We start from the raw sequence: 22,290 nt of genomic DNA on the forward strand, positions 1-22,290 counted from the left end.
TGTATAGTGCCCACCACAATAACCATCCTCCTATCAGCACCCCTCCTAGTCTTAATGTGGATGAATCCCAGGTCCTCGTCTATGAGGACCGCAACCCCCGCTCTCTTGCTTTCTGCCGAGGCGTGAAACTGGTGCATGTAGAGCCTATTGCGGGTTCTAAATTGGTCCCTAGCTACCAGGTGCGTTTCCTGGAGTGTTACTATGTGCAGCTGAAGTCGCCGGAGTTCCCTAAACAGTTGTGTGTGTTTAATTGGGGGTGTTAAGGCCTCAGACATCCAGGGTGCCTACATTAATCACCAAGGCACTTGTATAAAAGTCCCATTCCGCGCCGGTACACCCCCCACCTCTGCACCTGCCCCCAACTGCCCCTGCCACGTGCCTCTGTCATGAATAAACACTGCAGAAGAATTTGTCTCCCCAATCCTGACAACCGCCCTGAGAGCACTCCCAGAAATTGCCACATTACCCCCCTTATATCCCTCTGTATGCGTCCACTCAGGCTACTTCTCAGAGTGGAAGGTATAACTCCCTACCCGCACACCTCCACCAACCCTTTCAAAACAACTAGACAATTTAGTCACCTCGTCAGCAGACCCCAAGAAGGTTGCTCCACAAAGCAGCGAGGTCATACGTTAACACATTTGTACAGATACCATGGATAGATGCGTGATACCCCATGCGGGGCGGCACTCCACCAGTCCCCCCACTTGATCGCCAGCTGACTCTGCAGACCTTCGGGAGAGAACTTCAGCATAGCTGCCCCTGGTCAGTTTTCTTTTTTCCCCCGCTAGACTGTGCCCCATTCTCCCGGGACGGGGCTAATGCGCCTGGGCGCCCTTTCGGCTGGCCGCTGATCCGCTGTCAGTTGAAGGTTCAACAGTTTCACTCCCTCCTCTGCCGAGAAACTGTATGGACCTTTGTCTCCCAGTTTAAATTGCAGGCTGAAGGGGTATGTCCACTTATTTTGCATCTCCCATCGCCGAAGTTCCTCTGTAATAGGCTTCAGCCTCTGCCGTCTCTGGAATGTTTTCTGGCAGATGTCCTGAAATATTTGGATCGTAGAGTCTCTAAATTGGATTTTGTTAACCCTTCGCACCTCCCCCAGGATTGCTCCTTTAGTCTTGTAATCATGGAACTTTACCACAACGTCCTTTGGGGTTGGGGGAGGTCCGGGGGGTCTCGCTTTGGACCGATCCTAAGGGCTCTGTCGATCTTACATTCTGCCTGTACACCTTCAGGCTGGAGCTGCTCGAAGAGTTGCCCGACAAAGCTTTCGATATCGTGTCCTTCAGCAACTTCCTTGAGAAATTTGATGTGCAGGTTCTCCCTCTTCGCCCTATTTTCCAAGTCCTCACACTCTGAACGCAGTGCCTCAGTATCCTCACTAAGCAAAGATAAGAAGCCCTGTACTTCTCTTAGCTCCGATGCCAGGTCTGCAGTTGGCCGTTCACCTTGATCCACTCTTGCCAGAGTGCCCCAACCTCTTTCCTTAGCTCCTTAGTTGAGTCAGCCATTTCTTTACAGAGATCTGCTATCTCGTAGTGTAAAGAGTCTTATAATCTCCCAGAGCACGTCCAGTGCACGGGTTAGAAAGTCTGGCGTGAGCTGCTGCATGCCTGTGCCCGACAGGTCCGCTCTGTTAGCTTCACCCTCCAAGTCACTCTGCCGTTTGGCCTCTTCGTAAAATATTGCTGGATATCTTGCGGATCTCCCCCACTTCTGTCAGCATCAGTGGTAGGTGCGCAGTCACCTCATCATCCTGGGGAAAGAGGGGAACCACATCATGTAGGGTGTAGGAGTAGGAAATGGCTTTTGGGAAGTCTCTCTTGCTGCCGGGTGTTTCTGGGGCCTCAGTTCTTTTTGTCCTCCTTAAGTACTGCCGGCGTCCGCTGATTAAAAGAATTCTAGGTCCCGGGTTCTCCACCAGCACCTCACAACTGTGCAGGGATGCTCAGCCTTCCATCCACTTCACGGGGTTTATGTCCAGCTGGACTTGCCCCCGGGAGCTGTTAAGGAGCTGCCCCGCCTGCTCCACTATCTGCTGCAATGGGTATATCCTCCTGACGCCTTCTCGTGCTGGGGCTCTGCTTTTGCTATGGAGGGGCTCCCTTTGGTGGTATTCAATCCAACAGGGCACAGTTACAGGCTGTCTCCCCCAGGGGGACGTGGGAAGACTCAGCCCAGCTGCAATTACAAAAGATTCTGTGGCCTCAGGGGGACTCCAGGCATCCTGAGGCAGCAGCCGCTGCTGCCGCCGTCTACAAAATCACCAGGAAGACTGGGTCAGATGTTTCCCCCTTCCCACTAGGGGCCCGCTCTCTGGGTTACTCAGCTTCCCCTGTTCCGCCTCTTATCTACTGCTCTGCCACAGATCGCGGACAGAGCCCCACAGCAGCATCCACAGTCCTGGGATGCAGGGTCAGGTCACGGCGGTCCCTCTGATGTTTGCAGGGATGTCAGGTGTCAGGCGTCTTCTCCCCATCAGGGGCTGTCACATGCTCAGCTCCCCGCTGCTGCCATGTCTTTTTTCAGCAGTGCCAATAGGGTTACGCCACCACCATGCCCCTCCACACCGTCACCGACTGCCGTCACCTTACTTCCCTGGTGGAACTGAGCACGGGATCAACCAAAATTGCTGCCCACAAGGTATGTTCAAGTCCAAATGCAGGCCGGTGGACGGAGAGGTTTGAGGGTGCGTCTCCTACCTCTGTGCCATCTTGGCCATGCCCACCCCCACAAGTAGGTTTTGACACTGGACGGTGGAGCTCGATTTTGACAGACATTCTAATAACCCAATTTTAGTATTATTTTGAGGCAGGGAAACGATAGTGAGGGTTTCTTATTCTACAAATAAAAATCTTTACCAACGACCATGCCACCTTGTGTCAGCATCCTTCTTCGACACCCTTACAGTTGAAAAAGGTGAGAGAAATAACGATAGAGAGCAAGAAGTGTAGGAGGAAATATAAAGTGTGCGATTAATGAAGGAAGTGTATGGTAGGGAGGCGTGGAAAGAATGCTAGGCTGTAGTAGGAATAGTGGTGATGGTGGAGTGAAGCAGGACACCTCCAGGTAGTTAAAAGAGGTAGGCAGACAGTGAGTGGTAAGTTCAGGGAACAGAGGTATAGATTGAGGATTGTGTGGTGGAGAGGAGAGAGATAAAGAGGTAAGGAGAAAGGTAAAGAAAAAGGTGAGAAGGGGTGGAGAGAGGTGGAAAGGGGGTAAGGAGAAAGCTGTGGCGGAAAGAGTGCAGACATCAAAGGGACCGAAGGGGAGAGAAAGAGGAAAGGAAGAAGGCCGGAGGGTGTGAGAGAAGGCAGAAGATGTAGTCCAAAGAGTAGTTAGATCAGGGAAAGGAGAGAGAGTGAGTGTATGAGTGAGAGAACGGACTAGGATGTCCGCTATTCTAACAAGAAAAATCCTCATTAGCTATTGAGAAAAACAGGGAAGTGGTAGGTTAGAGACATCATAGAAAATCCCCCGAGGGAGTCTGATAGATAAGGCTTGGACGTTTAGGCCCTCATCTGAAGCTAGCTTTTAGATAGTAGGGGTTACTGATCACCAATTGCCAAACATGAGTCGGGGAATCCTGGGTCTAAGCTGTGGAAGCCCACAGGGTGAGATGGAATGAAAGCCGAGAAAGGGAAGCCATTTGTACCATTTCTGACTTAAAGCACATGAACCATCATTTGGAGCATGGGAGTTATTAAAGCCATCTGTGACACTATGTAGCAATCCTTCTTTGAAGATGTGCCCCATGTTACCAGATTGGTTTTTACTAGGTCTGTGAAAAGTGTCTATTGAGGCAAATCTTTTCTAGTAATATCAATGGTATTCTTACATAACACACCTCTTAACATTTTATCATTTATATGCCCATTACTTACACCCTGTACATGGCAAAGCATGCACCATTTTGTTGACACAAACATGACATACATTACTCACCGTAATCGTATTTCTGGTGCTTTTATCTGCTTAAATTCACATGCTGTGCATATAATCCGACATCTAGTGGTAATCGCAGAATATTGAATTTTATTTTTGACGATCGAAAAGGGACGTCGACATGCGCGTGACTGTAAGACTATCCCCAACGCGGCATATAGTGCACCCAAACTCCTTCATGCGTCGAGGACCCAATAGTTGCTTTTATTCTGCCATGAGTGAGCCTGATAGAATGCTTGAGTGAGTGCAAAAGAAAAGGAGCTGTACAATGTCTATGTTCCTTCAACTCCAAGGGGGAAGGAACGGTAGGCGCATGTGATCCTAAGCAGATACAAGCACCAGAAAAACGATTACAGTGAGTAATGTATGTCTTCTGATACTTTTCTGCGAGATTCACCAGAACAAAACCAACAAGACTCACCAGATCCGTTAATTCTAACAACATTTCAACACCAAGATTTAAATTGTCCAGAGACGGTGGCTGTAGCTTCCAGGTTAAAGCAGCTCAACTTTGGAACTCCCTACCACCCACCCTGCGGACAAACCAAAGAGTGGGTGGTAGGGAGTTCCAAAGTTGAGCTGCTTTAACCTGGAAGTTAAACCAACCTTACAAGGTGGATTAAAGACGCAGACAAATAACAGACCTCCATCCCGCCTGGACGTTTCCTGCATCTCTCTCCACTTCTGCACTTTGCTCACACCTACTGCCCAGCAGTTACTGCCTGCTTATGTAGAACCGTAAATACGTACACCAGCATTCCTGCCTGCTGTGTATTTTATGTATATATATTCTCTGTATATTCCTTTTTTCTGTGTTGTGTATTTTGTGTATATATATTCTCTGTATATTTCTTTTTGCCTTGTGTCTTTTCTGTAACTAAGCTGTAAGTTGTCTTATAAAATGAACCGGGTTACCCTTGGGTCTGGTGCGCAATACAAGTAATAAAAAACAAACTTGTGAATCGGCTTAGAATCGCATGCTGTGCATAGATTAGCAAGCAGTACCAGGAGATGGTGGTGGGATGTGTGAAGGAACAGTAGCAAAGATGTCTTTGCACCGACTGTCCCACCGGGAGAATCAGTCTTAGAATGTGTGTCCAAGAAGTAATGTTGAGTGAAAGTATGCACAGAACTCCAGGTAGCTGCTTTGCAAATAGAATCGAGAGCAACATTTGCAATAAAAGCTATGGTAGCTCCCGTGCCTCAAGTAGAATCTGCTCTAGGCGGAAAGGGTAAATCTCTCTTAACAAGAGAGTAACATAGTTGGACGCATTTAACAATCCATCTAGAGATTGCCAACTTAAGATACAGGGTCCCCTTCTCTACCACTGGCAACAGAGAACGAATTGGTCCGTCTTCCTTAGTGGTTTTGATTTCTCAAGGTAATACACAACTGCTCTCCGAACAACTTTAATGAGATGAAGGAAAATTAGTTAATGTTATATAGAAGGTTGGCTTTCAGTTGAGGTCAACATCTAACGCTCTGAACACAAGTTGGCTATTTCAATAACTTTTGTTTGAACTCCTTGGAAATTGCCTGCCAGGCTCTGCAGCACCGTAGTGCCTGCACTGGTTCCTCACTGACTGACCATCTCTCCATTTCTGGGCCAATCCAAGGAAGCTGGCAGGCGAGAGCCGGCCCCCTCACCAAGGCCCACACAAAAGCCCCTGTCTGGCCATACTCTCTCTCAGCCCCTCTCCTGCACTGGAGCAACACCCTGTCTCAAATCGTCTTCTCCACAATGTGTCCTGGAGCATCATGCGACCCCCCCCCCCCACCACATCAGGTAAGCCTTGTTGGCCTTAGGTCTCTGGCTGGTCATTTGTCATGAAACAATAGCGACTAGCGCCATTTGCAATATTTGACAACTAAATACAATCTGATGGTGTGCGTTCTATATTCATTGTGCAAAAAATTAATTTTCAACGTCTAACGCCCTGAAGTCCAGTTCAAACTCCTTTTAAATGGCCACCACACTGCAGCACCGGAGTGCCTGGACTGGTTGCTCGCCGATTGGCTCTCTCTCCCCATTTCTGGGCCAATCAAGAAAGCCGGCAGGCGTGAGTCAGCCCACACAAAGGTCCCCGTCGGACCTGTCTGGCTGTGATCGCCAAGCCTCATTGCTTTTTCTACTCCCCTGCTTGCTTGCCTTCTCGCCGCTGCAAGGTGTGGCGCTCTGGTCATCATCATTGGTGAGCTTTGCCTCCGGTCACTTTTCATGTCCCGCCTTTGGGCTCTATCTCCACCTGCAAGGTGGCTCCAAGTGCCACTCTTCATCCTTCCTGGGCACACGGACAATTAAACTATGTTGACTATTAACCCCTCCTCAAAAGTCTGCAGACCAGTGTTCTGTTACACTGTAACCTTGTGTTCTCACAGCGTCTTTTAACTTGTGTACCTCCTCAGTTCAATATGAGTTTCACTGCGTTTCTGTGATCTACGACTGAGCATTTTCAATTTTTTCTGTGCTGAATAGATTTTTGACTTTAGGCATTTTTTGCTTGGGTGTCTGTTTTTGTTCACTATAATCCACGTGTGCTCTGCTCTGACATTCCTCATGTATATCTGAACCTATATTTCCTTCCTCCAACTTGCTCCCCTCACTGGGATCTTGCATATAGGCCTTGTTTTTTCTGCTCCTGTTTCAGCTTATAGGCCGCTTGGTGAGTTCTGCCGTGAACTGCAGATTTCTGTCAGTTTCCCTCCCGTGCACCTCTCAGATTCCACCCCCCTCTTCATCGTCCCTATAGTGCTCTCCGCCCCTCATAACATTTAAGAAGGCTCTCCTGGTCTTCAACGCTGGTTTGCCCATAGGTGATCCCTACGTCAGTGCTTCCTCCAGACAGACTGTCACTGATATTCTCTTTGTCGTTCCTTCTCCTGATCTATGGATTCCCCATCTGATTTCTGTCCTCTCGCTTTTCTCCTCCTCACCCATTAATGGTGGCATCAGATAGAATGTGCTCTTGGCTCACTTACCATCCAGGTGCATCATCAAGGTCTATTGTAATGGCACCATCATGGTCCAGGGCTATCAGCCCAACCTCCTCCTCCTGCACAGGCATCTAATGTCTCTTTGCAACTTCCCACCCCCTTCTGCCCCCTAACCCTCATCCATCCACCTTCCCTCCCCTCCTCCAGTGGTGGTACCCCACCCCTGTGCCTCTCTGGAAATATTTAATGGGGGCAACCAGCTTCACTTAGCTACCCTAAATTCCCGCTCTGCTGTCAAACACTCCACTGACATCGGTCTCCTCCTTGAAGACCTTGACGTAGTTGCTCTCATCGAGACATGCTTCAAGGCTAGCTCTGTCACTGCTTTTTACGCACTTCTCCCTGAAGACTTCAATATCCTGTCCAATCCCAGGCCCACCCAGTCTGGGGGCTAAGTGGATCTGATTTTCCATGAGTGGGTTCCGACCACCATCATTCCCACTCAATCCTGTTCCTCCTTTAAATGCCTCGTCTGAAGGCTGTCTGCCTCTCCTCACTCTCGCCACTATCTACAGGCCTGTGGTATGGAAGCAGTGGCAGCCGCCCGAGATCCCGTAGGAGAGCAGGGTGTTACGGGTCAGAACAGCCAGCTGAGGCTTATAACAGCAGACCCGCCAGATGTGCCGATGTTAGGCTATAGTAAAGAGGAAACCCATATGCGGACTACAATGTCCCAGGATAACCCACGGAATACAGCAGCAGGGAGGGGGCAGGAAGGTTGGGAAAGAATGGAAACAAGGAAGACTGAAAGATGCATTTCTCTATTCTACCAGACCAGCATGGACAGCAACGTAGGAGAGGTGCAACACAGAGCGGGCGGAATGGGGAGGAGGAAGGGAATTATTATCAGGTGTGGGAAAACTGTTGCTGGGAGCGCCAGGAGTTAAATTACAGGGGAGGAGCGGTGCAAGGGTTAAAAACAACACAAACATTCAGAAAGGGTCTTGTCTTTCAGGAGCGGAGCGTGGCTGACATCGCAGCACCCGAATGGAGTGAGACCCGTGGAGAGTACCACTGGGCGTACTAGGAAGGAACGGAAAAAGCACCGGAAGACGCCCTATCTCGTCAGAACCCCAAGACAGCTGTCCAGTGAAGGAAAATGGCAGCAGGAGGGAAAGCCTTCAGAGGCGTGACGATTGGCACCAGGTTTATTTTCCATTCTTTGTTTCCACGGCCGGTCGTCAGGCTTGAAGGGGTGAAAGCCGCAGCCGCCTCTTGAGTTTATACTGGACTATTCTGACACTTGCCAAGTCAGACAAGTGGGTGTATTTAACCCTCAGCCTAATCCATGAAGTGTGAGTTGATTTCCAGTAAACAGAAAGAAGTCCAAGTCATCCTAAATTGGTCTTAATTATAATGTGCCAAGAGTGGTGTGAAAATAAACACTTGTTTAAAACTTCGTTTGTCTTCAGCTGACTACTTTACAAGGTCCCTGGACATATCCCCTTCCTCCTCTTGGAATGGGCAGACCTCTCCTGGCCTCCTCCCCCACACGTCTCTTGCTTGGGGATTTTAACATCCATCTGGACTCCCAGGATCTGGCCTCTGTACTCTTTCATGACCTCTGTGACAAGCTTTACTTCAAAATTCTTCCCTCTGGCCCAAACCATCACAATTCTTCCCTCTGGCCGAAACCACTCTGCCGGACACACCTTGGGTGCTCTCATCTCAACTGACATCCTTCTCTCCAACCCTCAAACTACTCCTCTCTCTTGGCCTGATCACTCTCTACTCTCCTCCCACCTTGACCTCCCTGGTCCACAGACGATACCTCTGCCCGCACTGCCAGTCTGCTCTTTCATTCGACTGATGAAGCGTGAGTCAGTTGCTGAATTCTCCTCCACCTTCCTCCTTCCTTCCCTACCTTTGACCATCTAACCTCCATCTCTAACACTCAGGACATCCTTGCCCCGGTCATGAGGATCTGCATGAAGCCTGCCTCCAAATGGAACTCTTGGTTTGACTCTGACTTGGCAGCTTTGAAACACAAGTGCAAAGCTGCTGAACGGAATGGCAGGCCTCAGGTACATCCTCTGACAAACTGGCCTACCTTCAGCTCCAAATACAATATCGTTTTATCATCCACTCCAAGAAGAGGACTTGTGTTCAAGCCTGCATCTCTGGGGCCACCAATAACATGGCTGAATTCTTCAAAATCTGCAAGGAACTTGCCAATCCTACTGCAGTCTCCTCCTCTCCTCTTCCCTCTCAGGCCCACTGCACTGGCATTCCACTTCTCCACCAAAACCCGGACATTTTGTCCTCACTGTCCTCAACTCCCGTCCCCACCACCTCTCTTCCCTTGGTCTCCTTCCCCTATACTGTCCTCCTCCTCTCCCATTGCACTGGATGAGGTCTCTAGAATTGTCAGCTCTATGAAAGTCTCCTCCAAACAGGTGCTCCCCTGCTTTTCCAGAACCATCAAGGACAACATCTCCTCCCTCACCCCTTTTTTGGCTGACCTCTGTAACCACTCCTTTGCCACTGGTTCTTTCCTACAACCCCTCAGGCACTCTCTAGTGCACCATCTCCTAAAAAAGCTGTTGGCAGACCCTTCATGCCTGGCTAACTAGCACCCTATCTCCATCACCCCTTTCTTGGGCAAACTCATGGAAAAGTTGGTCATCCCCCAAATAAACCCCACACCACTGAATCAGCTGGCTGCCTCCATGACCACCAGTCCGGCTTCAGAGCATCAAGAGGATCGGAAACTGCTCTCCTGAACACATGTGATGACCTGCTATCAAACCTGGATTCGAATTCGCCCTCTGGTCTGATCCTTCTCGATCTTTCTTCTGCCTTTGACACAGTCAATCATGCCATCCTCATAAATCGTCTCTGCAATACCCTTGGCATCAGGGACCCGGGAGTGACGTGCCTGAACTTCTCAAACCAACCCTCCCAAGTGCAATTGAGCCCTTTCCTATCCTCCATCTCACTCTCTACCCGTGGCATCCCTCAGGGCTATATCCTATCGCCATGGCTCTTCAACATCTACCTTGCCCCTCTGGCCCACTTGATCTCCACCTTCTCTCCTCACTTCATTTGCTACGCTGATGACACACAGCTCTCTTAAGCTCCCATCTACCTCCTCTCTCATATCTTTTTTTTTTTTAAAACAATTTTTATTATTTTTATTAACACTCCAAACATTACAAACATTTAAGACATTCGCATATGAGCTTCACATCGTTATATTCAAATGTTGTGCGTCACAGTCCTCCCCCCTCCCGCCCCCTTAACTCGAGCCCCTGCTTCAATGCCACCAGCTTTTGTATCTCTGGGCTTGTCTCCCTCATTAATCCCCCTCATAGCGTCTTCACTAAGTTCGGCCTGGGAGGGTCCCACCATCGTGGCCACCAATTGTCTCCACACGATCAGGAGTCCCGCTTCCTCCTCCCATCCCCTACCGCTTCATACCAAGCTACCGTTTCTGTTTCTGCCCACTTCAGGAGGTCAGCCCACTACGTCTCTATTCAAGGCCATTGGGCTGCCTTCCAGCCCATTGCATTTCTCCATTTGGCCAGGATGTAGGCCAGGTCTTTCATCTTACTAATGTGCTTCAGGTTGCGTGGTCTGGCAAAGCCCCCCAGCATGCATGCCCAAACTGACTCCACCTCCAGTGTGATCCTTTTTCAGCCAGACGTAGCTTAACCTCTGTCCAAAATCTACCCACCTCCGGACAAGTCCAAAACATGTGTATCATCCCAGCTTCCACCTCCCCGCACCTTGGGCATTTCTGTGTCACTGAACTTCCAAACCTGGCAATTTTGCTAGGGGTCATATATGCCCTATGAGTAACATAACTGGATCTGCTTTAGCCTCGCGTTTCGGGACACCTTCTTGTGGTATCTTTGAGCCCTATCCCATTGTCCAACCAGCATAGGTTCTCCCACCTCCTCCTCCCAGTCCTGCCTCAGTTGGACTAACTACTTGGCCACCCTAGTCATGAATAGTTCATATATGCGGGATATTTCGTGCCCACCCTCCGAGATATTGTCCATCGTCTCAATGACCGCATCGGGTTGCTCTGCTAGCACTGCCTCAGGCCACCTTTCTCGCACCCGTTTGGTAATTCTTGTGTATGTAATATATTGGCCTTTGTGCACCCCGGTGTCCTCCATTGATCTCTGGAAATCTAGTACCTCCCCCTCTTGCCATACGTTTCCGAGGGTCACAAGGCCCATCGGTTCTCAGTATCTACGGATCCCTTTTATCATTTGAGCGTCCTCCCCACATAGCGCCACTAGCGGCACCTGCAGGGAGCATGGGGTCAGGTTTCCCACTATTTGCAATGCTTTGCTCCATATATTCCAGCCCAGTTCCAGCAGTCTCGCCCTTCCTTGCAACTTTGATTTAGGCAGCCACACTACTTCTCTTAGAAAAAAGGGGGCGGTGTCCTTGCACAATAGTCTGGCTTCAGCCGTCTCTTCTTCGGACAACCACCTGGCCACATACTGGAGCTGTCCCGCCAGGTAGTATATCTCGAAGTTCGGTAGGTTTATGCACCCCCTGTCACACGAGTTTTGCAGCTTCCAAAGGGCCACCCTGTTCCTGGAGTTATGCCATATGAAGCCCATGCGTAAGCTGAGGAGTTTCACGAAAAAGCGTTTGGGCAGCATGTACGGGATGTTCGTAAAAAAAGTGTAGCAATCTCATCAAAACCACCTTCTTAATCAAAGCCGCCCTACCCACCATGGCCAGGGGTAGCTTGGACCAGAACCCCATGCTATTCTTAATGCCTTCCACTGCCCTTTCCGTGTTGTATTTGTGTTCCTCCGCAGCCATGTGGTTCCCAAGTGTCGGAATGTCCTGGTCTGCCAGGGTATCGGCAAGACCGGTCGGTTCCTATGCTGTATCTCCCCAAAGAGAATATGCTTGATTTCTTGGGGTTTACCGCTATGCCCCAGAGGGTGGCGTAGCGTTCCATCACCTCCAGGACATATTGTAGGTTTTCTTCTGGAAGTGCAAGTATAGCAGTATGTCATCCGCGTACAGTGATATCAGGTGCGATCCTCCCTTCGTGAGGATCCCTATCTCCCCATACTGTTGTCTGAGGCAGATTGCCAATGGTTCTAGAGCAAGGATGTACAGCATGGGCGACCAGGGGAAGCCCTGTCTAGTGCCCCTACTAAGTTGCCATTTGTCTGAGATTATTGCGCCAGTTTTGACACTGCCGATTGGGGAGCTATATATCATTTTAACCCACCTAAGGTACCCCTGCCCCATCCCATATTCTTTCAAGGCCGCTAACCACCACGGCCACCTCACAGAGTCGAAGGCCTTAATGGCATCCAACGAGACTATTACCATTTCGCCAGGGTCCTTCTCTGTCTGTTCAATAATGTGGTGGAGTCTCCTATGATTGTTGGTTATATTCCTGCCTGGAACGTAGCCTGTTTGATCGGGGTGTATAAGTTTGCCAAAAACTCATTTGAGCCTGTTAGCCAGCATTGCTGTGAGGATTTTGCTATCTTGGTTGAGCATAGATAGGGGTCTATATGACCCACAATCCGTGCTTGGCTTGCCCGGTTTTAAGAGCAGAATAATCACCGCCTCCCTCAGGGACTCCGGCAGCCTCCCTCGTTCAAGCGCTTCATTTAGTATGGCAAACAGCAGGGGGAGTAACTCCTGCTTCTATGTTTTGTAAAATTCACTTGGGAGCCCATCTGACCCCGGAGCCTTACACGTGTGTAGGTGCTTAATCATGATCTTTAATTCTTCTAATGTGATTGGGTGTCCAGGTCCTCCCGTTCCTCATCGTTTAATTTGGGTAATCCGAAGTCTTTCAATGTTTCCTGCCTCTCTCATACCTTACTGCTATTTAGGCGTTGTGCTCTGCTAATGAATTCTGCCTTAATGCCAGTAAGACAGAGATCCTCCTCATTGGAACATGTGCTCTCCCCTCCCCGCCCACTCTCTGGCCACCCTCCTTGGGTCCCCTCCCCTCACCTTCTTGTGAGGCAAAAACCTTGGGGCCATCTTTGACTCCTCTCTCTCCTTCTCTCCAGACATCACAGATCTTGCCAAGAAGTCCAACTTCAAACTAGACATCGTCCGAGGCATTCTCCCTTTCCTCGCCTTCCATCAGACGCTCAATGTCTCCAGAGCACGTGTTCTCTCTAGGCTAGACTAACCAGAATAGGGCTGCAAGACTTATCCTTGGTCTCAAGCCCAAGGACCGCATCTCTATAGCCCTAAAATCTCTCCACTGGCTCCCGGTGACCTCAAGGATCAAGTTCAAGGCCCTTTGCATCATCCACAAGGCTGTCTGGGGCCTGGGACCTCTCTACATCCAACTGTCCCTACGTAAATACCTCCCTGCTAGAGATCCTCTGTCCTCTAGCTCCAACTTTCTACATATCAGATGTTTCTTCAAGCAGAGAGTGGGAGGCAGATCCCTTTCCTCGGCAGTATTGCCCCTCTGGAATGGCCTCCCTGCCCCCTTCAGACTTGAGCCGGATCTTCTTAAGTTCCGGAAACTTCGAGACATTCCACTTCTCCCTCTACCCCTCCGCCTCCCATGCTAATTTCCTTCTGCCGTCGAGACTGGTGCCTGGTCCCTTATGAGTTCTTGCAGGGGCCTCGGCCTTCCTGACCAGTCTCCCCCAGCATCCCTACCAGCACTTGCCTAATGGCTACATTCCGGAACTTGCCTGAATCTGGACCACCCCGTTCCGCCGCACTTGTCCTCCATCCCCCACCTTTCCCCCCAGCTCTTGCCCTCGGTGGCTCCCCCCAGCACTTGCTCATTACCCTGGGCCCACACTCGCGGCACTTAATCACCTCCCATCCATCCCATTCTTCCACTCCCCCCGCACTTCTTTATCTTTGTACTTGCACTGTAAGAAGATCACAAGATCTAGTACGACCGTTTATTGTTTTCTACTTTTCCTGGCCCCCTTTTTTTTTTGCCTGTGGCACCTGGAAATGCATGTATATAGGCGCCATACAAATGTCCATTAAATATATTATCAGAGTGTGAGATTGTGGTCTTGGTTAAGAGGAAAGGCTGCAGTTTGATATATTTTGGGTTGTTGGTACCTTTATAAATCAAGGCAAAAGGAAATCTGTAAAATGTCCTTAGCTCACCAAGTGCAAACTGTTTTCAAGCAATCAGGTCAACTCCAGAGATCGAGACTGTAAAAATAAAGAGAGCGGGATAGACAAGTATACATAACACAATTTTACTTTGAATAAAGAAAGGTCAATCAGGGGTATGAAAATATATTTTAAATCCTGTAAAGAAAGTAAATCAGTTGATGCAGGTTACAAGTAATTTGGGTTCGGAAAGTGTTTAGGAATGTTATGTCAGACCCTACATGCTGGGGTTAACCAGGACCTTGTGGTTTTGCAGGTAGTTCCACAGGGGGTCCTTGGGACATGTATTGGTTTAACCAGGGATTCAATCTCTCACAGGAAATATTGGAAGAGAGGCTTGATTGGTTGAATGGGATACTGGCCCTGATAATGTTTGGCCTCCAAGCGTAAGTAAACTACCTTCCTTGGGAATCTCAGATGCCTTTTCCAACTGAACATTTTCTGACTGCTGGCACTCAAAGCTTGGGGCTCTTAAGGCGAAAGCTCAACGAGAATGTTCCTTTGTTTCTTTATCCAGCAATGAGTTGGGTAGTAAATAAAAGGATCTTCAAACAAAAAAAGATTGCTGTGGAACCACTGATGATGTTGCTGTGCTGAACAGGATAACTGCTGGAACTGGGGTACGGTGCAGCTGTCCAGTTTGTAAGAGACACAGCTCCATTACCAGGACATATAGATAGTGTAAAACAGAGGCAGGTAAGGTATATGATGGACTCTTTGGAGTGCCTACATTACATCTGCCTGCCATTCTGGCTTATAATATGTTCTATATGTCAGGTGACAATACACAGCACTGGGCTCTGTGGGTTACTAATACTTTAACCTTTTATGCTACGTCTGGGCCTCCGACTTCACTGTGTCTGCGTGTCCAAGGTAAAGGATCATCTCATTGGTGTCCACAAATACAGGGCAGCACTTTGCAGTCAGAACAACTCTGGGAAAAGTGCAGGGACCAATAGAACTACCTTCTTGTTATTCTTCAGCTAGGCGTCTTCTGTTCTCTGGGACTCTGTCACCAAGTTTAAAAGGGCCATCCTAGGCTTATATAGGAGATTGGTGGTTGACTGCTCCTGATCTCAAGTATCACACATATGCATATTTTAAACTTATGGCAGCCACACAATCACCAGAAAGATACCATATTAAACTTTTGATGGCTTCTTCTCAGGCTTCTCTCTAGTGTTGATTAAGGAAGTCCTATCCAGTTCCAGTCACTGGAGCCCTCGCACTCTGAGGCAGGCAGTGGACATGATCAGTATGTCAACATATCTATCCCGCTCACTCAGTCACAGGAAGAATGGAAGGTAGTTGGATTCTGTACTGGATTTAAACACGGGTCTCCCCCTGTAATGGCACCCTGGAGTAAAGCAGCCTAAACTGCATTAGAATCAAACAAAGGTTACGAAAAAATAGACCTCATACAATCAGCTGCAAGCAAATACTTGCATGGGGTGCATCGAAGCACTGCACCACTAAGACTTTGGGCATCTAAGGGGTACACATTAGTATTTGCATACCCAATGAGTCCCCAGATCAGGGCTCATTAGGGAAAATCTAGGTAGAACACTCATGCAAAATAACAGTCCGGGCATCATGCCATAGAGGTAAGGATGCAACTTTGCCCTCGGTAACAGAATGGGCACTGGTGATGACGGTGTCATGTGATCTGCTGGTGTGGGCGAGTGTCATCAGGCTCTACAATTCAATTTGTAGACAATAAACGGTCGTTTCTGGAGCCAGCTTCAGAAAGAAAGTGCAAGTATTTTGGTGTGCTTTAGATATCTTTATATATGCTCTGAATACTGACCTGTTCATCTAAAACGGAGAGAGACAGATCAAGGAAGGTCTCGTGAACTAAGGACACCTTAAGAGAATGAAAAAAAGACCATTTTAATTAGCACTACTTTACATGGCAAAATAGTTGTATGTTATATAATTGTGTTAATAGAAACTGACCCGATAGTCATGAACAGTAGCAAAACATTTTACATTTTCAAAAGCAAACAATTTCCCTGTACCAATAGTTTTGACATTTGTTGTCATTAGTAAACAATTAACTGAACTGAAATGGCTCCAATGGGAGATGTCTGGATCAATATAAACACAACAAATAATAACATACAATATACATTCACAGGCTTGGTATAATCCAATTCACTCTAGTTATCAACTTTGAGGGCATGCTTGCTATATGACTCAATGGCGTCAAACGCTCAGAATGATCCACCATCTTCCCATTGGTGCCCTCCTCCTAGGAGGCTAGATTTGTTGCACATTAATTGATACCACACAAACTATTATTGTATGTAGGTAAAGTTCCTTTGTAAGCATGAATTAGTTACAGATCCATAAGCTACATGTTGACTAGCTAATATGAACCTTTAAAAAAGACACTGGGATGAAAGAATGCATTAATTAAACAATATGCCCCGAGCCGCGGGGGCATTACTGAGTCAGGTAACGCTCTGGGGCCCATAGTGATAGGCCTGCATGAAGCAAGGGCCTTAAAGAAGGACCCAGGGCATTACCAGACTCGGTAATGCCTCCACGTGACGTGTAGTCTTCACATGTCGAGGTCCCACCAGTTGTTTTTCTTCTGCCGTGACAGAGCCTTTCAGATGCGGGAGTACAGAAGAGAGAAGGTGTAAGAGGTCTATGTTCCTTCTACTCCAAGAGGGGGAAGAAGGGTGGGCACATGTGAATCTAAGCAGATACAATCATCAGAAATACGATTACGGTGAGTAATGTAGGTCTTCTGATGCTTTGCTTGTGAACCTGCTTGGAATCACATGGTGTGCATAGACTAGCGAGCAGTATCAGGAGAGAGTGGTCGGATGCGTGAAGGAACAGTAGTAAAGAGATGTCTTAGCACTGCTTGTCCCACCTGAGAGTTAGACTTGGAGTGTGCGTCCAAGCAGTAGTGTTAGGTGAAAGTGTGCACAGAACTCCAGGTTGCTTATTTGCAGATGGAATCTAGAGGAACCTTTCCAATGAATGCTATGGTGGCCCTGTGCCACGAGTAGAGTGGGCTCCAGGCATAAAGGGTAGACCTCTTTTGGCAAGAGTAACACAACGTGATGCAATTTACAATCCATTTGGAAATGGCTGATTTAGAGACAGGGTCCCCTTCTCTACGAGCTGCCACAGAGACAAAGAATTGGTTTGTCTTTCTCATTAGCTTAGTTTTTTCAAGGTAGTAAATTACTGCCCTCCGCATGTCAAGTGTATAAAAGCTTCTTTCTGCCAGGTTAGTGAGGCTCTGAAAGCTAGTGGGAAGTTAGATTAATTGATTCACATGGAGCTTCAAGATGAATTTAGGCACAAAACGTCGGTGTGCGCACAAAACCACCTTGTCCTTGTGTATAGTCCCAGATGGGTCCTGAACTGAAAGGGCTTGCAGTTCGCTAACTCTCTTCATTGAAGTAAAGGCCACTAAGAAGGCAGTCTTATAGGTGAGGGCCTTAAGGCTAGCCTTGTGCATGAGTTCAAAAGGAGGGCCCATTTACCTTGTAAGGACAACGCTCAAGTCCCATTTAGGAGTTGGGTTGGAAATGGGGCTTGAAGACATTTTAGCCATTTCATGAAAGCCTTAATGACAGTAATCTTCCACCATGAGATCTTGCTCTGGGATGTGGGATACGCAGACAGAGCGGACAGGTGGACCTTTAGGGAATTGAGAACGAGACCCGAGTCCAATAGGTGTGTTAGATAAAGGACAATGTTCCTCATTATGGGTCTGGCGTAAAGAAAAGGTCCCAGTCTTCTTTTTTCGCCATTTCTTTGTGGAAAGGTCCTTCTAGAGTTTTGCTCTGCGCGCCAAACCAGGTTTGGTTCCTTTGTTCATTCACCTTTGGCAGGCTTCAGGAGATAGACAGCCTCTAGCGCCCGAGTGTCTGGGGTGGGCAGGAAGTGAGGGAGGTGCCCGAAACTCCCTGTGCTTAGTTTCCTATTAGACCCAAATGCACTGTGTGGCGATTGGCTGGTTGACTGTCCAGCAAGGACAGCCACCCTGCTGGGCGAGTGACAGCTAGGCTAGAATGAATGGGAGAGAACTGAATAAAAGGCAAGTCTCTTGGCTTGGAGGGCAGAGTCGACCAATGGAACGAAAGAAACGAAGACGAGCTTGAAGAGGATGGTGAAGCCCTGCTGCAAGTCCGAATCTTTAAGTTTATCTCGACAGAGAAGCCCTGCAAGGACAACTTCTTCCTTTTAGTTAGTGGGACCAATCAACTCGACACTAAGCCACCTGGATACCATTCTCGGAGCTGGTTGTATTTTCCTCAGAGTGCTGCAGTAAACCGAATAACCAGGGAGAGGGACACCAGCTTGTGTGCTTGACTACAGCTACCGGAATTGAAGATTTGCCAGTTGCCAGCTTTATGACCAGTGCAGGAGTACCCCAACGTCCTCCCTCTTGTCCCCACGACTGAGGCCCAGGAACAGCGAGATCTGCAGGAACTGCCAGGACAGAGGTCACCAGCTGCATCTTTTTCTTCATTTGTAAAAGTACTGTAAAACCAGACAGAGTACTTACCTCTCGCAGTGAAAGTGCCTGAAACTTTCCTAACTTACAGGCCTAATCAGCTTGTGACCCATCATATGATTCTTCTTTATACAAACTATTCTGGAGAACTTTTGCAGAGACTTTTCAGTTTCTCTACCAGAACTGCTTTATTCTATCCAAGACTTTAGCCCATTGACTTTGGCCTAGCCTATTGAATTGACTATTCTGGTGAACAAAAAATATCTGCACTGCCTTAGAAATAACTATTCTTTCTATGCTCCGATAACCTATGCCTTTTTGCTCCTCCTTCAAAGTAATCTGAATGCCTCAGAAGCTTAGAGTGTACAGTACTGAAGTATATTTGTGTGATTAGATTGCCTCCTTCTTATGAATGTTTTGTAACTGACAGTTAAGTACATTAATAAGTATTTAACAAAGAAACCTTGACTTGGGTTTATTTGAACACTTGTGATTATAAACCATTTTGTAACATCATTACAGCTCACATTCCCTCTTGAGATAAGCCTGGCTGCTCAGTTCTGCTACCAAAAACTGTGTGGTACATACTTATACCAAAGGTTGGTTTGCTTACACCTGTAGTCATAGTTGTGTGTAGTGGTCCCAAAGGTTAGAGCATACAGTTCCATGTCATTTCATCGCGGGATGTTTTTTCGCGGGGCTTTTTTTTACGAAAAACCCCATCAAATTTTGATTTTATTTTTGGGGGATCCCCCCAAACCCCCATTTTCAAAAAAATTATGGTTTTTTTCGCGAAAGAAAATCTCAGTAAAAAACGCAGCGAAAAACCATCCCGCAACGAAAGGATGTTATACCGTGCATACAAACTTTGCCTAACACAAGCATAAAGACACAGCTTAAAAAATAAGGCCAGCCATTTTCAGCAATAAAGTAAACAAAGTCCTGTTGTGCGGTGTTGGGGAGTTTTACTAAAGTTCACCTACGGTAGGACTGTAGAAGACTCTCCCTTTAGTGTACAGGGCTCCAACTCTTAGTATAGGCCTGAACTACCCAAAAGGTTTGGTAGCTATGGCTGAGTAGCCAGCCTTATTCTAGGAGGGAGGAGGGCTGTTGTAGAGTACAAAGACCTTTGAGCACACCAGAAGTCAAGAAGACACTTAACACACTTGTAGTTATATAAAAATATGGAACATTATATACACAAGGCAATGCTAAAGTTACTTCTCAAATTCCGGTAAGTAGGAACATGTACATTAGGACATTTGTTGTAGCAATCCAGAAGTTCCTTGTCTGGCCCAGCAACATCTCGGCACAGGAGTGCCCACAACAGCAGAACCGGGTGGGTTCAACCAACAAGGTAAGCGCTGTTGGACTTCTGCATACACAACGGCGAGCCAGGCTAACATGGCCACCCTGATCCCGCTTCTTATTACTGCAGACCTGAAGCCTGCAATCTGCCTGCCTCCACCCACTTCCCATTTGCCAACAATAGTGGAACACCAACTTCACTTTGGGAGCCGGCAGGCAACACCAGCCCCCATTAAAGGACCCCATTTAGGCCTGCGCAGAAGTTCCCTGTCTGGCCCCGTCAGGCCACAGACAGCCCAAATAAGGAAAAAAGTTACTTACCTGTAATTGTTGTTCTCCAGCATGTGTCTGGCATGGATTCACATGCTCATGAATATTCCCCGTCGTCAGGCTGGGAATCCTTGGTAAAGAAAAAAAAAAATCAGTATCGGTTTCGTTTCTGATCTGTCTTTCTTAGTAGTAACCAATCACTGGTCTCTGGGTCATATTGCCCCCAGCCAAGGACTGCCCTCTCCCTAAGCCCCTCCCCTGGCAGCCATCCTCAGATTTGGTAGCACGTAAAGTGGCAGTATGTCCAAGTGAAGAGCCGTAGAGGGGAAGGAGGGAGGGTTCACATGTGAATCCATGCCAGACCCATGCTGGAGAACAGTTACAGGTAAGTAACTTGTTCCTTCTCCAGCATGGGGTCTGGCATGGATTCACATGCTCATGAATATAAGAATACATAGCAGTACACACACGCACAACCACGGGAGGTGGCAAGGCTCAACATTAAGCGTTACATAAACTCAACATTAAGCATCTCTTACCTCCTCACCAGGCCCACCTTCAGGCGAACAGCCTCCTCACCAGGCCCACCTTCAGGCGAACAGCTTGCACAGCACTCCTTGGCCAACACTGGCCTCCTCCCTGGAATCCCGGTCGACGCAGTAGAATCTCGTGAAGGTGTGCGTCGACCTCCACGTAGCAACCTTGCAGATATCCAGCAGGGGCACACCCAACAAGAACGCCGTGGTAGCAGCGATAGCTCTGGTCGAATGGGCTCTCGGATGGCCGGTCAACGGTTGGTTTGCCAACCGGTGACAGTGCATTATGCAGCCGGAGAGCCATCTGGAAATGGAAGACTTCGAGAGGGCCTTCCCTTGGTTCACAAAAAACTGTGATGTCTTCCAAAAACTCTTAGTGTGGTCCACGTAGAACTTCAGCGCTCTAGCTACATCCAGCGAGTGCAAAGTCCTCTCGGCCGGCGACAAAGGCGACGGGAAGAAAACTGGCAACACCAAGGGCTCGTTGAGGTGGAAGTCCGACGGCACCTTGGGCATGAAGGAGGGGTACGTCCTCAGCACCAAGTTCGTCTCGTGAAAAGTCAAGTATGGAGGCTTGCAGGATAGGGCCTGGATCTCTCCCACCCGTCGTGCAGAGGTGATGGCCACAAGGAACGCTGTTTTCCACGACAGGAACTTCAACGGTGACGAATGCAGAGGCTCGAATGGTGGTCCCATGAGCCTGGTCAGCACCACGTTGAGCTCCCACACCGGGGCTCGAGCCTTCACCAGCGGGAACGATCGGAACAGTCCTTTGATAAATTCCTTCACCAGGCAATGAGACCACAGGGACGACCGTGTATCTTGATGGAAGCGTGAGCCAGTCCAGCCTTGGCCAGCGACAGTAGGTACGGTAGCACTTGAGGGGCCGTAAACCGTAGAGGGTTAATCTTCTGTGCACGGCGCCAGAGAGAACCTCTTCCACTTGTGTCCGTAGCACTTGAGAGTTGAGGACGCCCTGGCCTTTGCAAGAACCGCTTTGCAGTCCGCCGGGATATGGTACCCTCCAAACTCTAGTGCTGCAGGAGCCAGGCCTGCAAGTTCAGCAACTCTGGGTCGTGATGAAGGATGGCACCTCCTTCTCTGGAGAGAAGATCTGCGTCCGTCGACAGTTTGACTGGTGGGGACGCTGACAAGTCCAGAAGGTCCGGGTACCAGATCTGTCTCGGCCACGCTGGTGCGACGAGGATCATCCTGCACCGGGACCTTGAGTTTGTTTGAGGAGTCGGAGCAGCAACGGCAACGGAGGGAACGCATACAGGAACAGGCCGTGCCAAGGGAACAAGAAAGCATCGCCCATGCTCCTTTTGCTGGGGAAACCTGCTGGCGAACCTCTGACACTTGGAGTTCGTCGCTGTCGCGAAGAGGTCGATCATGGGTTTGCCCCCATCGTTGGAAGAGTCGATCCACTTGATCCTGACGCAGTTCCCACTCGTGGCACGAGCGCAGCTCCCTGCTGAGTGAGTCGGCGATGGTGTTCTTTATCCCTGCTAGATGAAAGGGTACCAGAAACATCCCCTGGGAAACGGCCCAATGGCACAGATCCTGGGCTTCCTTGGGATAGGGCTGGGGATCTGGTTCCTCCCTGCTTCTGGATGTAGAACATTGTGGTGGTGTTGTTGTCAGTGAAG

At 48.6% G+C, this 22,290-nt stretch overlaps 1 protein-coding gene across 2 annotated transcripts in view; it reads right to left on the minus strand.

Annotated features, from left to right (window-relative positions):
• Positions 1–22,290, minus strand: part of USP16 (ubiquitin specific peptidase 16) — a 1,134,075-nt gene that overhangs the window by 632,923 nt on the left and 478,862 nt on the right. For both annotated transcript variants that reach the window (XM_069636367.1, XM_069636368.1), the window contains exon 12: positions 15,852–15,908. In XM_069636367.1, coding sequence (XP_069492468.1) covers positions 15,852–15,908 — 57 coding nt within the window. The remainder of the gene's footprint in view (positions 1–15,851; positions 15,909–22,290) is intronic.

The sequence above is a fragment of the Ambystoma mexicanum genome, chromosome 7p (assembly GCF_040938575.1).
Source record: "Ambystoma mexicanum isolate Mex_15411 chromosome 7p, UKY_AmexF1_1, whole genome shotgun sequence".
In the NCBI taxonomy this organism is placed as follows: Eukaryota; Metazoa; Chordata; class Amphibia; order Caudata; family Ambystomatidae; genus Ambystoma; species Ambystoma mexicanum.